Source organism: Gouania willdenowi, chromosome 6, assembly GCF_900634775.1.
Source record: "Gouania willdenowi chromosome 6, fGouWil2.1, whole genome shotgun sequence".
NCBI classification, from domain to species: domain Eukaryota; kingdom Metazoa; phylum Chordata; class Actinopteri; order Blenniiformes; family Gobiesocidae; genus Gouania; species Gouania willdenowi.
In genome coordinates this window covers 10,618,770-10,637,888 of record NC_041049.1, presented here as the reverse complement: position 1 = coordinate 10,637,888, position 19,119 = coordinate 10,618,770, and the positions used below count along the sequence as shown (strand labels likewise).

Genomic DNA, 19,119 nt, shown 5'->3' with positions numbered 1-19,119 from the left:
TTGTTTCACTCTGTAGTGGATCAAACTGTGACTTTACGTTGGAATAGAGCCCTTAGTGAACAGTTGTTATTTTTCTCTTATACTGCCCTTTGAGTGGCTGAAGAGTTCGTTCACAATGTCAAAATTAACAGCACTCACCAAAAGGACAATGTTACCATTTAAAGTGTTTTCATCCAATGTAAACAACTTGCGGTTACATTGAGACACGAAACCGATGGCTGGCCAACTTGGATATTTCAAGTAGTTGTCATCTTTTATCAAACAAATGAGATGTCTACTCAGAACTACTAAGTTGAATTTGTATATTCAAAAGTTTGGACCAGACAATAAATGTGTTGCATTTAAAGTGTATTTTTCAAAGGAGTGATATTAGAAAACGCTCAATTTCATTTAGTTGTTTCATTTTTATTCCTGTCATTCAATTTACTTTCCAAATGCTTTATTTGGAATTAAGTGTCTCCTCACCACTGCAGGAGGTTTTTGTAATTTTAATGTGGCGTAGGTTTTAATTATATTGGATTTGTTGCACATTATTTTTTATTTTGTGGCTGAAAATTATGTTTCTAAAGGTTTTCAATCACTGAAAGCCTCATTCTGACTTCCTTTTCTTTGTTTCAATAGCTTGATTATTGCCATTTAATGGGGTGTTTATTTTAACAGTGATAGTTATGATTACAACCTAGAAACATATTAGCAGCACCACTAACTGTTCTCCTTTTTGTGGTCAAATTAATTTAGCCTTCCAGTAAACTCAAATCTCTCCACCTTTGGTCCCCGTCACTTGCTGTTTAAATGTCAGCCACAATATTGTAGTCAGAGTCTGAAATGCCCTGTTTTTATATGCGCATGTGCCTGTGAGGGGAGATAAGTGGATTATTTTGGCCATTAAGATTTCACACATTGGGGCGAGTCTGCACAGTGTTGCATGTCTCCACTGCTCCTATGGCGTCTCTTCAGCAGCCTGGACGAGACCTCCGCTGTGTACAGCTGCCATATGGTTCACTGTTGTTTTGTTGTCGCCTCTCAATTAAGCTGACATTGTTAGTGTCACATTGGACACATTTATAATCATCATCAATTTATAAGCTTTAGTGGACTCTGCTCTTAGCTTTTAGAAATACAAGGCTTTTGTTCTACAATATTAGACACTATGGTGTTTGTAGCTAATATAGTGGACTCTCTCTAACTTGTGCAAGAATGCATGGTGGGGGTTTCCTGATAAGATTGTTTGCAACAGATTTCAACTGAGTTTAGAGATTTTTAACAGATTGCTGATTTAGCAAATCAATTTTAATTAGCTAAACTGCTGTCGACTGACTAAAAACCTTTAGCCAACCATTGGTAAGGTTGGGAGTCCAAAGATTCCTTTAAGAAATGCTGTCTCCCTCTTTACTGAGGTCACTTTTTAGCATGTTATTTTGCAAGTATATATATATATATATATGTAACGGATCTGATGCATTTTTTGCTGTGTGAAAATTGTGTGGCTTAGTAATATTTACAAAATAACAACAGTGGTAGAAGTGCACTAGTTCATTGTTTACCTTTTTTTATATCAGTGGCTTTACACTTCTTATGTTGACAGTGTTACTAATTAAAGTTTCTTATTTCAATTTAGTAATGTTTAGCTTCTTCTTCTTGATTAATATTTTGGGTATTAGAATAATTTATTTGCACTTTGGGTGTACTAATCCGATGTTGATTTTGGAAATTGGTCTAATATCACCCAAAAAAAGAAGAAAAAAAAGATGGGATCGGATTAGTAAACATGGTGATGCTGCTTTTAGTTGTTATGCTGCAAAGAAGTGGAACAAACTGCCAGCAAGCGCTGAAGTCAGCATCCAATGTGAAAATTTTTAAATCAAAGTTAAAGGCACTTTTTTTCTCTACTGCATATGATTGAGAGAGAGATTTTTAGTCATGTTGTTGATGTCATGATGATTTTAATTGATTTTACTGATGATTTTAATTGATTTTACTGATGATTTTAATTGATTTTATTGATGATTTTAAATGTTCTTATTGATTTTAAACAATTGAATGTTTTATCATGCAAAGCACATTGAGTTGCCTTGAGTATGAAATGCGCTATACAGATAAATTTGCCTTGCCTTGCCTATATCAACATGCAAAATCTCTGATAGGATAACCAAGGAGTGGCTTTGTAAGAAGCATGTCAAGGTTCTGGAGTGGCCTAGCCCGTCTCTAGACCTAAATCTAAGAGAAAATCTTTGGAGGGAGCTGAAACTCTGTGTTGCTCAGCGACAGCCCCAAAACCCGACAGATCTAGAGAAGATCTGTGTGGAGGAGTGGGCCAAAATCCCTGTTGTAGTATGTGGCCAAGAACTACAGGAAATGTTTGACCTCTCTAATTGCAAACAAAGGCTTCTGTACCAAATATTAGCACTGATTTTCTGTATTGCATTTGGGCTAGGTGGTTGACTGCGGCTACAATAGCGGCATCAGAAGACTGTTCTTTAAAGGAGCTTGGATTACGAATGAATACATGAGGCAATAGTGCAGTTTGAGTGTGTGTATTAACAGAAATAGACAACCAATACAAACAATACACCATTCCAGTAAAATAATGGATTACCCACAATAGGTCAAATGCTCAGTTCAGTTTAAACATTCAGTTCATGTCCTTTAATTCCAAAGAAAGGTTTGTCCACAGTGGTAGGTGTGAGATTTTGTCCTCCCGGTTCATTGATCTAGCTCGCCATGGGAGTTGAGATGCATGGATCAAAGTCCATGAGGAGAAACTCCAAAAGTTGCTCCCAAAAAAACCTGACCTAAAAGGCCAAAAATACACATAAGTATAACCAAGTCAGTATCAGAAATAAAATAAATGTATAAACATACATGCTAAATATATTAATTAATTATTTAATTAATTGTCATTAATAAATCAAAGTTACAATACTAACCAAAACACTTTAACCTAGTACCCCAGTACCATGTTAATTCATGGTATACATAAAAAAGTCAAAGTTAAATTCAAAGTACACCTTTTATAATTCGTCAAAACATTCAATATTAAATTTCAGACTACTCAAGCAGAGTAAGACTCGTGTTTCAATAATTTTGCAATATTCATTCATTCATTAAGTACGTAGCTACGTTCAAATCAATATGTTAATGATGACCAAACCTCATAGCCATTGTAGCGCTAATCAGAAAAGTAACGAAACTGTTAAAAAAATAACGCTTCAAACTACATGAGTGAGTAATTAAATTAAAATATTATCTACAATTCATCCGTCTTATTTTTAAATAAAAATCATTGTTAACTTTCAAATCCAGTGGTCAAAGCTTAGCTTCCATGCGCGGCCCGACAGGAAATTTGCAGAGTTTTCCAGATGGAGTATTGATGGAGGTTGAGTTCAATACCGACTCTGGTGAAACAGCGCGTTAGTGAGCAATTACACTGACAGTTACATGGATTAAACAATCGGAAACATGTCGGCAAAAGACTCACCATGGCTGATGGTTTCAAATGATGGATTTGGAGAGCTCCAGTCAAATGTTTGAGATGCTGCTGGTAGCATGCAAAATAAATAACTAAATGCGGGTTACACACTTATGATGTAAATTTCAGACCCATCCTTACTTTCTAAGTGGGAAAACTTGCAAAAATTGCAGGGTGTTCAAATACTGAAGTTCCTCACTGTATATTGGTGAAAATCAGTCGGGCTCTACTTTAAATTAACTAACGTCTGCAGCCCTCTGTGACAATGTATTTGTGGTGGTTTTGGCTACAAAACTTTGTCATTTGTTAGTACCAGTATAGAGTTTTGAGTTGGTATATCTGTGCATGGATGTGAACTCGTTCAGTGTCATTTGTTACTACTATTGCCATCATGATCACCGAATGCTTGTGTTCACTCCGCAGTCTGCCGTTCCATCAGACAAGCAGACGTTTAGAAGATGTGCTTGTAATAATGATAAGCTGGGAGAGATTTTCCTTTCAGGATCCATTTGAAAGTCACATCTCTGCTCTGCCTTCAACCACATTATTTAGCCATTTGCATTTCAACCAGACTCGCTACTCAATATTCCATAACAGTTTTTTTTTTTTTTTTAAATTCCCCTCAATAAGCTATTCTGTGTGTGTTGTGTCGCGTGTGGAACATACACGCCAGATATCGGAATTCGCTGACATTGGCTGGCCCGAGCGGTTCTTTTAGCCCAGTTGGCCCGACTAAACTTCCCCTGTTCACCCACTGGCTGGGAATGGTAGGGAAGGGGTTTGTGCCTGAGCACCAGATGGCCATTTGAATAGACTAAACCCTGTTACGGCCTCGCCCCTGCAACATTAGTCAAACGTTATCGCCCTTGCCTACAAAATTCCATCTGTGCTCTCGCGCTAACTTATAGATCCATCATCTTGACACGCGTATTGAAACAATGACATTGATGATATCAAGCGACCGATCGCAGAACAACATGGTTCATGTTTAACTCTGCAACTGCCGTCCTGCCATTGATTCCTGAAAATGAAGCTGTCAAATAGGATTTTTTCTTTTTGAAGGAAAATTGTTTAAATTGCTACCCTAAGTTCACAAAAAGCTTCATATGTGAATACATTTTTTTTAATCTTACCATTTAAATGATAACATAACAGTTTTCACCAATTAACTTTCTGCAGTAAAGAAGTTAGTGAGAATCAATAAAGAATTTCAAATGGGTTAGACAAACACACACACTCTGACACATTACACAGTGTCAATGCTTCACGACTAATTGGTTCAGAGGTGTGTAATCTTTGTGTTTTTTTTATTATTTATTTCTGAATAATTTCTAAGAGGGTTATGATTGCAGAAGTTTTCATTTTGACAGCAGGCTTCTTATTCAGTCATAGTGTTAGTCTTTTGTTTTCAAAATTGTCGATTCACTTATTGTGAATAAGTGTTCACCTAGAGAGGTATTTTTGGGTCATGAACTTAAGTTATAGATGCATTTGTCCTGCCTTTGTTTGCATTTATTCTTAGTCAGATGAAAGGTATAATCTACGAAAACTATGGTGAAAGTCTTTAATCAAGGAAAGTAACACGTTTTTATATCTTCGTTGATGTAAAATGAACTTTAGCTCATTAATGATCCACCACCTCTGGATGATCATTGCTTGGCATTTTTTTCACCTTTTTCTATGCATTACCAAGTAAAGGTGGAACAAAATACCATGCAAAAAAATGTCATGATATGAAAACGTTACAAGATTTATCATCAAGGGTAGGTATGAGGGGTATCCACACGATTTGCAACAAACCAAATTGTTATGGTTTGGTTTAATTTTAATTTCCTGTTGAGTTGAAAAGGTCATACCCAGAGTAATTGTATGAACCTTTGCCAGGAGTTTTTTTTTATTATCATGTTCATTATTCCCTGATCACTTTTATTGCAAGATGTATAGAATGTATGTACCAACACTCTGTGTTTGAGACCTATTTATTGCTGTAAATTTTCTTTTCTAAAAAATATTCTGTCATTATCACCAGCCCGTTATCGTCTATCGCAGTCATTCTCAATCTTTTTTAGCTTAAGTACTCCATTTCTCTTCTTTCTGAATCCAAGTACCGTACCCCCTTTGTCCAACTACATTTTGCTCAGAGTACTGTGAAGAAATCACTCTAGAGCAAAATGATGCAATGAATGAGTGATAACACACATTTTAAAGAATCTAATTTTGTAAATAAGTGGAATGAAACAGTATTTAGTGCGTTCTAAATGGAATTATTATTATTATTATTATTATTATTATTATTTAATAATGTTTTATTCCCCTACCGGTATTATAAATGTAATGGACGAACCATTTCACACTTGGTCACAATAAATCAATCTAAATAATTTTTCGTGACAGTTAATATTTTGAGGAGTTTTCAAATGTCAGGTCGAGGGTTTTCATGTGCGTGCACGTTATGTTTCTCATTTCCGCCCCCTCTCCGATTCACCCCTTGTGTTTTCAGTTCATTTTTTTAATCAAGATCATTTCCATCATCATTATTATGATTATCATCTTTAACTAAAAATAAACAACATAAAACCCTGTAGTTTTCATGCTTTTATTTGTACATTTTCCAGTCTTTCTCTCTTTATCTATCATATTGTGAATTATGTATCGTCCCACTACTGTTTCTGACCCATGCTGTCTCTGTAATATATACTGTTTTTTTTATACGCCTATGTTCCAAAGATTTTTTACCTTCAACCGTGCAATACGATCATCATTCCGTAGTGTTTCCTCTCCCCAAAAACTTTGAGTGAAATGTTAAAGGTCTCATAGATCCTATTGTGCTATGATATGAATGCTATGATTTATTTGAACATTTATTTGTTCACGCTTGAAAGGTACTAACTCATTTTGTGTGTGCGTGTGCGTGTGCGTGTGTGCGTGTGTGCGTGTGTGCGTGTGTGTGTGTGTGTGTGTGTGTGTGTGTGTGTTAAGACAAGGCAAGTGACCAGTGATTCCCTGACAAATGAGGTGTGCTTGTGCTGCTACAAAGCCATACATAACTGTCTGACCCTATCTGACCAATCAAGACATCTGCCCTCTGCGACTGTGTGTGCGTGTTTGTGTATTACCGGTGCTGTGTTTTGTTTTTTTTCTTATAACCGTACCAATGTAAAATGTATTTGCTATCTGTAGATATTCTAGCGTAGAAAGCGTGTGCTGCATGCTGTCACATCCTTAGCGTCGATACCAAACGCCTTGCCTCGCTGACACTGAGCACCTTCAGTGGAGCAGTTTAGGTTAATTGCCTTTCTTCAAAGCACCTTGAGAAGCATTTATAGTCTGAACGAGGTCCCCTGATACACAGTACCCGTTCAATTGATGCTCAAATCACCAGCGCCATGTTGCAACATTGATTGTCTCCATTCGGCGATAACATTTTAGGCATTTATAGAGTACTTTTGCTACTTTTCTAAGCTGCTTGTATGCTAACCTTACACTTGTCTGTCCTGGTTTCTTTCGCTAGATTCATTCAGGAGATTGAGATGAATATGGGACCAGGTCAAGCCAAGCAGTGCCAACTTCGGGCTTTCCTCACATACTACATAAATGACCTTTTCCTCAACCAGGTTAGTGAAACAACACTTTGAAATTCACTCTGCCTATCAGCACATTTGGTATAGGCTTCAAATGTCCTTTTTGTGGAAACACATTTTTTGACATTAAAAGCTTCCACTATGAGCCATTGTTACATCAAAAGACTGACCCATACCCACACTGTGTTTAAAGTAATCTATTGCTGAAGGTTGCTGTCAGTCCTATTACCCAATATTGAGAACAGTTGTGTTTTTTCTGTTGGTTGTGTGATGTTATTGTGCATATTTCCAGCTCGCGAGTGTGTAAGCTTGATTATGTTCTACAAACTGATTTAAATACAGTGTTTTCCTGCTGGGCATTCTGCTTTACTTAAATATTTCCTCAATGAAGCACCTGTATCCAGCCAGCCGAAGCCCATAGGTGGCCATGTAATTAATACTGCAAGCACAGAACTGCTCCTCTAAACTTATTATGTACAAATATAATTGGAGTTTAGCTAAAGATGGAAAACCCTGAGGTTTGGGAACATTGTTTCATTTCTCTACAATCCAATTTATTTAACCATATGCAGCTGTGCTTAGTTTCTTTTAAGGATATAGAGAGGGGATTACTTTATTTTCACATGTATATAGCACATTTTAACATTTTGTACAATGAAGTGATTTGTCTGCATTTTATCATGGACGCTATCGTGTGTTAAAGGACAACCCACCTTACCTTACTTGCTTATGTAACTGAGATCCTCACTTTTGAATAAACAATGTTGTTTGCTGCCTGTCAGATATCTGTACATAAAAACAAGATATTTTCTTATTCACTGTTACCTCGACGTTACATATCGAAAGCAAAACTGTGCTAACTGACCTTCAGGTGCGGACAGAAATCAACAAGGAAATCGAGAGTGTGAGCAAGACTGCAGATCCCTTGAAGATACTCGCCAGTGCTGATACGATGAAGCTCCTGGGTGTGCAGAGACCTCTGCTTCAGGTAAGGAATCTATTCTAATATAAAGTATATGTATTTAGATACAGCTCAACTAAAAAAAAAATTTCAATCTTAAAAAAAAAGGTTGTTTCTACATTCAGCATACTTCATTATTCTCTGTCTTGTATGGACATTGGGGTTGGTTTTATTGTAGGCACACTGCATCATGAAAATTCATATTAAATAGATTAAAATTTAATAAATCTGCCACACATTGGATGTTAAATTTACCAAAAAATTACAAATGAAACAATTGGCCTAAGATGCTAATTTTTAAGATATTTTGTGTATTTATTTTTATTCTTGCACCACCCTGTACTTACTCTGATTCCTCTAGGTCATTGAATACCGCAATCACAAAAAATAATAATTGTTTTATAATTTATTTAAATGTTTTCTTAAGCATGCCTGCATTTATCATCTTAGGTTTACATAAACATGTATTGGAAATTTTTTGCTACAAGAATGCAAATTTCTCCATGTACTTTGCATAATACACATGTAGTAAATAAATATAATTTTTTTCTTAAAAAGGAAAGAAAATGGGTGTTATCAAGTGTTCTTTTTTGCTGTATATTTAAAATTGAGCTTTAATTAAGAGAAAGTAATTAAATTAAATTACATTTAATCTGATTACTACGTTAATCAATGTAATAATCTACTTGATTACCAATATATTGTCCTGTATTACATCATTATGTGCACTCAGATTCATTATATTACTGCTGATGAATGTGTCTTTGATCATTTGGAGCACATATACTGTACATGCACAAATACAGTCAAAGATGAACTCAAGTTGTATTGGTCTATTCATCGATTTCATCCAAAAAGCTTTTTGGTTTCATTGGATAACACTTGGAAGTCAGTGGTTTAAAATTCCCTTCTCTTTTGGTATATTAAGATAATTGCACTCCTGTAGTGTATCTTTGCATATTTGTGGGTAAACAGTTGCCACTTGCAATCATTTCCATCAAATCCCCTGAAAAACATATGCCATGAGTTCTAGTTGCAGTAAATTAATATATGTATTTATGTTCCTACATAGTGTGCAGGTATTTGTATTAATTTAACAATGGTTTTTAAATTCACGTTATTCACTGAATGAATGGTTCTCTTAATGCTCATCGTATCAAAAAACCAGGAATTTAAAAAGTGAAATATCAACTGCATGCCTGGCAGCATTTTAATCACAGGCTCCTGTTACGAGTTTTGGCAGTTCCTCTCCTGTTTTAAAAATCAGAGTTGTGGCAGGTTGAGCACGGTGCCAAAGTCAAGATCTACACAGTTGGCAGGAAATGTCTCAGCTGTCAGAAATCCTCCGTGTTGGGAAAGTGCAGCTTTCTGTGTTGCTAGTGTTCCTAAAAGTGATGTTTGACGTGCACATCCAAGCCCTCCCTGCCCCCATATCAAAGTGTGACATGCATGTGTGTGTGTGCGTGCTTATGTTTTATTTTATTTTTTTGTCCAGGCATTTGTCAGGTGAGAGAAATGTCCTGGAGATATATGTGGTAGTTTGTGAGCGAGTGTGCTGAGGATGTTTGTTTAGCAGACCTTGGCTATGCCTTTGTCAGTGTGTGTCTGTTTGTTTCTGTCAGAGCCCTCCTGTCTGTGTGCTTGGTTCTCTCACAGGGAGGGAACAGCGGTGGCACTTCATTACACGCAAAGAGAGGGACTGGGAGACCGTGGGCGTTGTGAGTTCAGCGGGGTTTGTTTACGACTTGGTCCTCTCCTTAACGAGGAGTTCAGCATCTTGCTAATTATGCTGCTGAGGCTAATGAGCCTTTCTGCTGATGGTAGGGAGTGCAATAAAACACTCCTTTTGTTTGGGCTTTTTGCCATTTTTAATTGGGCTGAATAAAAAGGGACTTCCATGCTTTTTGTAGTAATGTTCTACACCCTCAGTTCACAATTGTGTTTGGATGTGTTTATGGCACTTTTTCATGTGTGTGATTGTAATCATGTTTATGTGTTTTGCTATTTTGTGGTAGTTTGTGGTTTTGGTCGACTATTTAAAAGCCGTCCCACTGTTTTCTTTGATAACAATAATGTGTATCGACTTGGCTTTAACGGCCTGCCTCTTCTTTTCCAGAGATCAGTGTTGGTTATCAAACCAAAATAGAAATCATTGATCTGTGGTGAGGATTTTTGGCAGTGAGGCATGTTTACCCTAAATTATTGATTGAAGAGTGGACCAATTAAACGGAAAATTGCTTTAACTTTTCATGTAGTTGCGTTGTTTATGAGGGAAAAGTAACACATCCCTCGGAATGTTCCGGTATATAAACGTACAGTATATGCATAACACTGCTCCCTTCAGAGAGGTACGACACTAAATTACCTCTTTCATGTGATATTATGCTGGTTTCCACACAACTCGGAACTCGTTATTTCTGAGTTGAATATTCCGATCTCAAACTTCAAAGGTTTCCACACGTTAAAAATCAAATCTCAAGAACATGACTGAACGGGAACTTATTTACAATGAAGGAAATAAAGTTTGTGTGATTAAAAGTATGATTATTTAGAATAACAATTTTTTTAATTGGCCAAACAAAGACAACATTTTGTAGCACATTTCGCCAACAAGGCATTCAAAGTGATTCAGTTGAGGCCGTAAAACATGACAGGGCAAACAAAAAATTGGAATAAAATAATACAAAATAAAAAAATTTAAAAAGACAGAAACAGATCATTCAAAATTCAAAGGAAATACCATATATACAGCTTGCATTACTGTGCTCTACAATAGCGGTAAGCAAACTGTAAACGTAATGAATATTGTACGTTATATTGTTTCCTCATGTTTTTTTGGCTTAAGACAAGTTATGATGAACTACGGCCTGGCCCACGGAACGTCTTCGTGTCGAATAGCACGTACCACGTTCCCAAGATTTTAGTCAAATGACTCGGTTCCACCGAGTAAGAAAAGGTCTCCGAGAGGCTCTTGACATCCTCTCATAGAATGTCCATGTCAAATTATAGCCCGATTCAACGAGCATTAATGGAGGAGTAGCCATTTGAAAAATGGGGCCCCCGTTGGCACATACAGAGTAATGGGCCTCATTCATATATATGTGTCAATGATTCGTTATCACCAGCTTTCGCAATATTTGACTTACAATTAAATGAGAAAACTACTTTAATGTAAATTGCCGGAAAAAAAGGGGTGGGCCCCTAATCGAATTCTGCGAGGCATAATCCTAATCTACATTGAATTACCTTTGAAACGATATATCACACAACTATGTTTCCATAAATTTGGAAATTACCAGAAATAAAGGGTGGGCCCCCGGGCCCCATTTTTTTAAAAAAAGGGCTCAGAGTGTCGTATCATATTCATCCATAGAGTATTCATACCAAATTGCATTCCGATCTAACGAGAACTAACGGAGGAGTAGTCATTTGAAGAATGGCGCCCCTGTGACACGTACGGGGTAATAGGCCCCATTTATATTTTGGTATGTGCCAATGATTTGGTACCACCAACCGTCGTAACATTTGACTTGCAGATAAATGAGAAATCGACTTTATTCTTTTTATTTTTGTCATATTAGTTGGGTTTTACATCACAGCATAAGTAATGATAAAGAGATGTTTACCACTTTTGATGAATGGTTGCATATAGTATGCACATGCACGTTACATGCCACATTTAAGTCCAATGACGTTCCCTGGGCCAGATGTTGGCGCGCACACACACACACACACACACACACACACACACACACACACACACACGAGATTCACACAGGGATGATAAGAGGGAGTGAGTTCAAATTGCTACACCACATTAAACACTCCCTCTCTCACACACCTTGGCTGCAGCCACATACGGGAAACCATAGGGGATGGAGTTTTATAGGCGCATCTGCTCTCCGCAGCCACTCAAGCACACATTATGTGTGTAATAGCTCCAACTGGAAATGGGGAAAGAAGCGGTTTGGTGTTTTGTGTCGTTTTTTTCTTCTCCCCCCCCCTTTCTTGCGCTAGTGCAGACTGAATCTATAAATACATTTAAACTGCATGTATTTGTAGTGGACCTGTTATCGAATAGATATGAATACATTGACCCCGTATGCGTGTCAGTGATAGCTGGACAGGGCTGAATGGCTTTTTGCAGACATACACTGAAGTCAAGGTGAATCAAGTGTAATATGTGCTTAAGCCTCCCTTTAAAAAGCCATACATATGCAGTCTGGGACCAGGGTTAATTTGTATATGATGGAAATCAATGGTTTACTTATCACTCGGCACCACAAGTATAAAGTACTGCTTTTTTATAGCATATATTTATCATATATGAGTGATATTATTTTGTGTTTGTCACTGGCGATATATTGTTCACTATGAGCAGGAGATAAAGCTCGACTGGGGCAGTGTAAAGTTCAGCAGGAATGGTTTAATTTCCTCTCGTGTCAGTATGATAGCTAAGCTACTAGTGCTGATATGTAAACAAAGCAGTGATAAAGTAGCATTTTTATTTCACTCTCTTCTTCGTTTTCTGCTGCTTCTTTTATTTCCTTCTTATTCAACTCTTTTTTTTTTTATTTTTACTTTTAATTCTTTACTAACCCAACATCTCTCTCAACATTTTAACAGACTGGCTCTTCATGTGTTAGCAGCCCTGGCTGTTTGATGCTATCAGTCCAGCTATGCTGTTGCCACTGATTGATTAATTTAATTAGAGTTAGATGGAGAGTATGTGGTGGAGAGTCGGGGAATAAGACAGAGGAATTAAACGACACAGGGGGGCCTATGGTCACTCTGCTGGATAACTCTGGACATTGGCTCCATCAATCTTGCTGTAGAAACCCTCCCAATGTGCCGTTTTTTTTCTTTTCCACAGTCTTGCTCAGTCACATACTAACATAGTAGCACAATCTGCAATAATATATATTATGTATAAAGCACTATATAAATCAAGTTAATTTCCCATTATTGTCAAGTTTAACCTCTTTTCATCATATGTCTTGCTTATTTTTGCCATTTTTACCACATTCCCAATTTGTCATACCCATTATTTACCAGTTTAAACTAATTGTTCCTACTTTTAAGCTAATATTGACACTTTGAACCCTTTTTACAACTTTGTGTTTTTTAAAATCCCATTTCACCACCTTTTCCACCATTTTTGGTCACTTGTAACCCATTTTATTTCTGATTAAACCAAGGATATCCATCTTTAAGATGACTATATACTATGGTGCAAATAATGCTAAACTTCCTGGATACCAGTGGATATTATTCAGGTAAATAAATGTGCTTATCACAGATTCATAGAACAATGGACCATCATTTTGCTGACTTTATGGACGGGCCCCAAAAATCTCTCCCCTTTATTCCCCCTTATAGATGGCCCTGTCTCCACATGACTGTTCTATGTTCATGTCTGTGTTCAACCACCTTCAGGTACAGTGGGGGTCCCCGGTCTCTGGCACCTTTATTTTGGGGGTCGTGGGCTGAAAAGGTTGAGAACCATTGATCTAGAGAGCCTTGTTTTGTTTTTGTGATGGGGTAGGTGTGTACAAGCTTTTACTTCAACCTACACCCTTTCAGCTGTTTAGTTAGACAACTGAGTTTTGGTTGTTCTGTTTTTTTTAATTTTTCTGAAGACTGCCGAAATAAAATAAAAATTTGAGGAAAAAAAATCAAATCTGCAGGCAAACACAGAAAGGAAAGCAAGATAAGTGAACTATAGCAAGAAACACCATCATGTGTCTGGTTCTAAAGATTGTAATAAGCTGTGTTCACTCCACTTGTTTTCATTATCACTATATCTGAGCCATAATTACAGTATACTTTGGTCCTCCAGCCTCGTTCCCCGTGTTTCCACACAATAGCTGCTAAGTAGCCCTTTGTTTATGCGTTTTGCTGCTGCAATCGTCCACGCACGTGCGCTATTGTCACAAATATATACCGTGCTGCTGACTGCTTTCATGCGTTTCTGTGCAAATGTAACTTATTTGAGACGCCGCTGGAGACTGATTTCATTTCCTTAAAATTGGCTGCCACAACACTTGCTCGCTGTATTGCACATCTACTCAGCCAGCCAGTGGCTTGCTAATGATGTTGACCTTTTAAATCTCTCATTCACGTGTAGCTTTGTGAGAGAGGAAGGTGGAAACAGGCATGCGCACATACACACATGCTAATTATACGCACCCACACCCACACATACACGCGCACACACACACACACCTTTGCTTCCAGGAGCAGTAATGACATTGACCTTTTTATTTGTAATGATGTGTGTAGGTAATGCTTATTTGTAGGAAGGGGATCGTTGATTGACTTCCTGCTACCCCCACACACACACACACACACACACACACACGCCGCACACACACAGCAGAGGATGATGTGTTGTTCAGGGGGCTGTATTTTTTTTAAAGAAAAAGAATGAGCTCTTCTGTCATCAGTCACAGCAATCACAGCTCAGTACATCTCTTAGACACATCAAACGTGCCCCTGTAATTCAAACACAAGTGGAAGTGAGATGAAAAACGTGATGTTGGTGATTAGTGTGCACACAGACTGCAGACAAACATACAAATGTCCTGGATGGGAAAATGGAACTATACAAAAATTTCATTAAAAAACGAATAGCACCAGAAACAGAATTATTAACAAATAATTATAGTAATAATAAGTTATTGAGTAAAACTACACAAGACCAGTGTGAAATCTGTCAAAACAAGTCCCTCAAATGTCTCAGATTCCGATTTTTCATTTAACAGCAATAGGAAATGTAGCTTTTAAAAATAGACCTCTTCTTCTTTCTTGGCTATTGGCGTGTTGCAACCAACTTGAATAGTTGCATATCGCCACCTACTGTGCAAATTTTAATTTATTACTTTCCCATTCCACATAAAAAATAAAAATAGTCCTCGTTTAGTTTCTGTCTTCATATACCATGAAAGAATAAGGCTTTAATTAAGGAGCGCTCCTATGAATTCTGTTTGTTTTTATAGAAAAGAACAAGCATCAAGTAATGTACAAAGTAGTAACAGATCTCAAGGTTTAATGGTTTTTATTGTAATTTTCATGTTTCCTTAAAAATGAAATTCATTCCTCGGGCCAGCAGCATACAAGAAAAACAATATTAACTGAAATATAGTGCTATATAAACACAATACAACAGAAATAGATAATTGAAGAAAGTACACACAATACACACAAGTACAGTTAAAAAGTAGGAGTGAAAGTACCAAGGTGGATGTTATCAGCATCAGAACTTAGGTTTATTGTTCATTAGTCTGACAGATTTTAGAAAGAGGCTCTGCTGAAGCCTCGTTGTTTTTACTCTTCAGATTGGTCTTTACTCTGGGAAATTTATCATCATCCTACAATCATGGATTTCTTATATTTGAGTCAATGAAACGGGAAGTACAAACTTCTTTAAATGCTAACTTTTGTGGATATATTTGTTTACATTTATATCAGATGTGCCTAATTAAAAACAAGCTCAAAAATATTGGTTCCACATTCCAACAAAGCAGAATAACCCTATAGGTTTGCTGCTTTGCTAATGTTAGAAAAACTTCTATTACTCGTAATTCCATACACGGAGTTTGCAGGGAAAGCATTGGTCAAAAGTCAAACGTTTTCATTACAGTTTTCCCAAATTCATTTGAAAAAATAAAATACTTAATATAATGTACCTAATATACAAACATTTAGTAGGGATAGACCGATATGGATTATTTACGGTTGATGCCGATACTGATTTTTTTCCCATCAGCCTTAACCGCTGACTGCCGATTTTCTTGGGCTGATATTTGGAGCCAATACTACTTTTGCTCCCTCAATTTACATCATAAAGATTACACAATGATGATAATAAATGGTACGACTCAATTTTTAGAAAAGGAACATTTATTTAAATTAACGAAGGTGAGGTAGAACGACAACAAGTAAAAAATATTTAACAAATATTGGAAATAGGTGATATAAAACAAAAACAAGTAAAAAGTATTTAGCATATATTAAAAACACATGATGTAGAACAAAAACAAGTACAAAATATTTTACAAATATTTAAAACAGGTGATGTAGAACAAGTAAAAAATATTTCTGCTCTCTGTAAATAATGCGTGTCGGCGAACGTAGCCACCCTGATACACGTAAAAAACAGCCGATAATATTGGTGCCATAAAACACAATGACTGTACAAAATATATATGAATTCATTAGTTGTTCTTTTAGAAATACAACTTATATTTTGGCACTCTTCTTCTGTTGTACAATTCTTATTCACAATTGGTGAAGCGACACTGCGCCCAGCAGTTCATGTATGGTGCTGCAACATTATTAATTATATTACTAATCATTTTTGCATAATTGTATATGTTACACACATTGTGGTTGGCGCGAATCTCGAGACGGTTCATGTATTTCATTCTATTTTTTTCTTTTGCCCTTTCGCAAGAATCTCAAACTCGTATGTATAAAGACATTAATATTATCTAAACTTTAATAATTGTTTATACAATCGGTACTTGACATGTAGCATCTTTAACTGCTTTTAAAATTGTAAGTTTCAGTCTGCATTTTAAAAATAAATGTATATCCAAAGGTGCTAATTGTTACTTTGTGTCAGTGTCCTCACCTTAAAACCTTTTTTCCTACCTCTTCTGTCTGCTTCCACACTGCTTAAGGTTTAACATTTTCCACCACCCACCTACGCCTGGTTATCTCACTGCCAATACATGTATTCCTGAGGCTCACAATCAGCTGCCCAAAGGCCTCCAACCTTATTTCGCCTCGGAGATGCTCCCTTTTTTTCCCATAAAACATGACACAACATTGTTTTTTTAATGCTCACTTCCACATAATAGCTGTAAACATATAAATGTAGTTTGTTTGTGTGCCTTGTGTGATTTATCCACCTGGAGAAAATGGCTGCATTTAAATGAGGGAAGAAAAACAGCACGAGCAGCCGCAGCCTCAGGTAGCAGAGGTTCAGACGGTTCATCAGACAGAATCTATGTGTAACAAGACATAATCTTAGCCTTTGGAGTGAGTCAGTTAGAGGCAGAGTCGTCTAAATGTCAGCTTTCTCCACAAACATGCCCTTTGGTGTGAGCGAAGGAAGCCCTTGGCTTCTGTGGCTGTCTGATATAAGCAAATTTAAAGGGAAGGAAATCTCTTAATATTTCGTGAGTGACACATTGCTCTCTGTACATTAGAGACCGACACGATTCAGTCCATATGGTCCTAATGGAGCAGGGAAAGATGTGTGCACCCCCCACAGAATGCATTAATAATGGAATAGTCATTATGTCTCTGTCACATCGAAACTTTTACCCCATAACACTTAAAGTTTTATTAATCACTGCTTTTAATAAATCATTGATCATCAGAAATAAAAGCAAAACATAAGGTTTTGATGCAAATGATTGTTGAAGAGTTTCAGCTCAATTTAGGGATAAAAATGACACTTGTGAACTCTGAGGTGATTGCTAGAATTAGCATTTTGCATGAGCTCCATATTTCACCCTGCATTTGTGTTTGTGTGGGTGTGAACAGGGTGTGTGCGATGTCGAGGCCCATCTGTAATCGCTGGTGTGTGATATTGCTACTCATCTCTCAATTAAATCCCTTGCTAGGCTGAGTGCAGCGTTGGCTTTACATGTGATAATGGCAGAGATGGAAAAACAACGTTTCTATGATGATTTAAATGTGTTCACTTTAGATGTTAATCTCTACGTTAGTGGAGAAATGATTGTACTCTAATGTTGTTGTGCAAGAATAGGAATCCTTAATGTGATTTATGGTTTGATTTTAATGTGTACACTTACCACATGGGTTTATCCATATTATAAGATAAATGAAAAAGTGTAGGCAGCTTGGTGACAGTATTGCTGCCTTCAGGGAGAACTTCTGGCATTAATTTGTTGAAAATATAACCCTCAGTGCAAAGCATGCTGGGAAACTTGATTCGGGATGCCAGAATTACAATCACGACCGGCCTGTTGTGGACTTTTCAGTGCATTTGACCGAGCTGAGTAGAAAAAAAACCACCTTCTACATACACTTTGATACAATTTAAAAAACTATTTCTAGTCAAATAGGTCAGTGAAGGCCACACAAAAACAAGTCTGATATCGAATTTTAATTTTTTCCTTTTTTTTTGCAATAAACTAAAAATCACTTTGAAATAAGTTTTTTTTTTGGTGTAAAAGACATTGAATTTACATTACATTCAGAGTCACATTGAAATTTTAATTTTTTTTTTGCCAAATATTTTGTTTGTAGAAATGAATATAGATCAGTTGTTTTTTCTACAATTTAATTTCTGCATGTAGCTTTTATGTACTGCTTTTAAATGAACTGTAAACAGAAAGCTTTAGAATGTGGTTTTTTCTAATACCATGCAATCCACCTAAGAGGTGATACTGGAGTTAATAAGAGCTGACAGTGTTCTACTCCTTAATTTTAGGTCATGCAAACAGAGCTGAGACAGTTTTTTTTTTCTCTCAAACACATTTATTGAGTTTTATGTTTGAACAAAAGCAACACAAGTACACATCAAAACTGAGCAATCAATCAAAACAACAACATTTTCAAATTACACCTACCCTAAAGGGAGAACATCTCTTCTTAAAAATAGCTTATTTAAGAGAAAAAAACATTTCTCCAGTTTTTACACATTTAGTAGAGACAGCTTAACAAAAGTTATTCCTCATCTTTAGAGCTGAGACAGTTCGTGTGTTACAAAGCCCAGGTTTAACAAAAGATAAGAATTTAAAGGAAAGGTTATATTTTAAAGCTACTTAAATAAAATGTCATACAGGAGTCCATTAAATACTTTCTACAATTTCTTTTTTATCCAAATCGACGTACAACACGGGCAGTTAGAGATTTGCTCAACATCCCACAGTGATGGACCAGATTGGTTTCGAACCGCTGACCCTTCAATTACAAGCCCTCTTCTCTAACCGTTACACTACCACCGCCTTATTTTGACATTTAAACGACTCTTTCAATGTCATGCTTGCTTAGGAACACAATGGCACACAGCTGAGTTGTCAAAGCTCAAGAAAACTTAGAGTAGAAAATCACTCACATGCATGGACATA

General features: G+C 36.6%; 1 protein-coding gene across 2 annotated transcripts in view; it reads left to right on the top strand.

The window, feature by feature from the left end:
* exoc4 (exocyst complex component 4) overlaps positions 1-19,119 on the top strand; it is a 141,742-nt gene that overhangs the window by 76,977 nt on the left and 45,646 nt on the right. For both annotated transcript variants that reach the window (XM_028449045.1, XM_028449046.1), the window contains exons 12-13: positions 6,981-7,083; positions 7,922-8,038. In XM_028449045.1, coding sequence (XP_028304846.1) covers positions 6,981-7,083; positions 7,922-8,038 — 220 coding nt within the window. The remainder of the gene's footprint in view (positions 1-6,980; positions 7,084-7,921; positions 8,039-19,119) is intronic.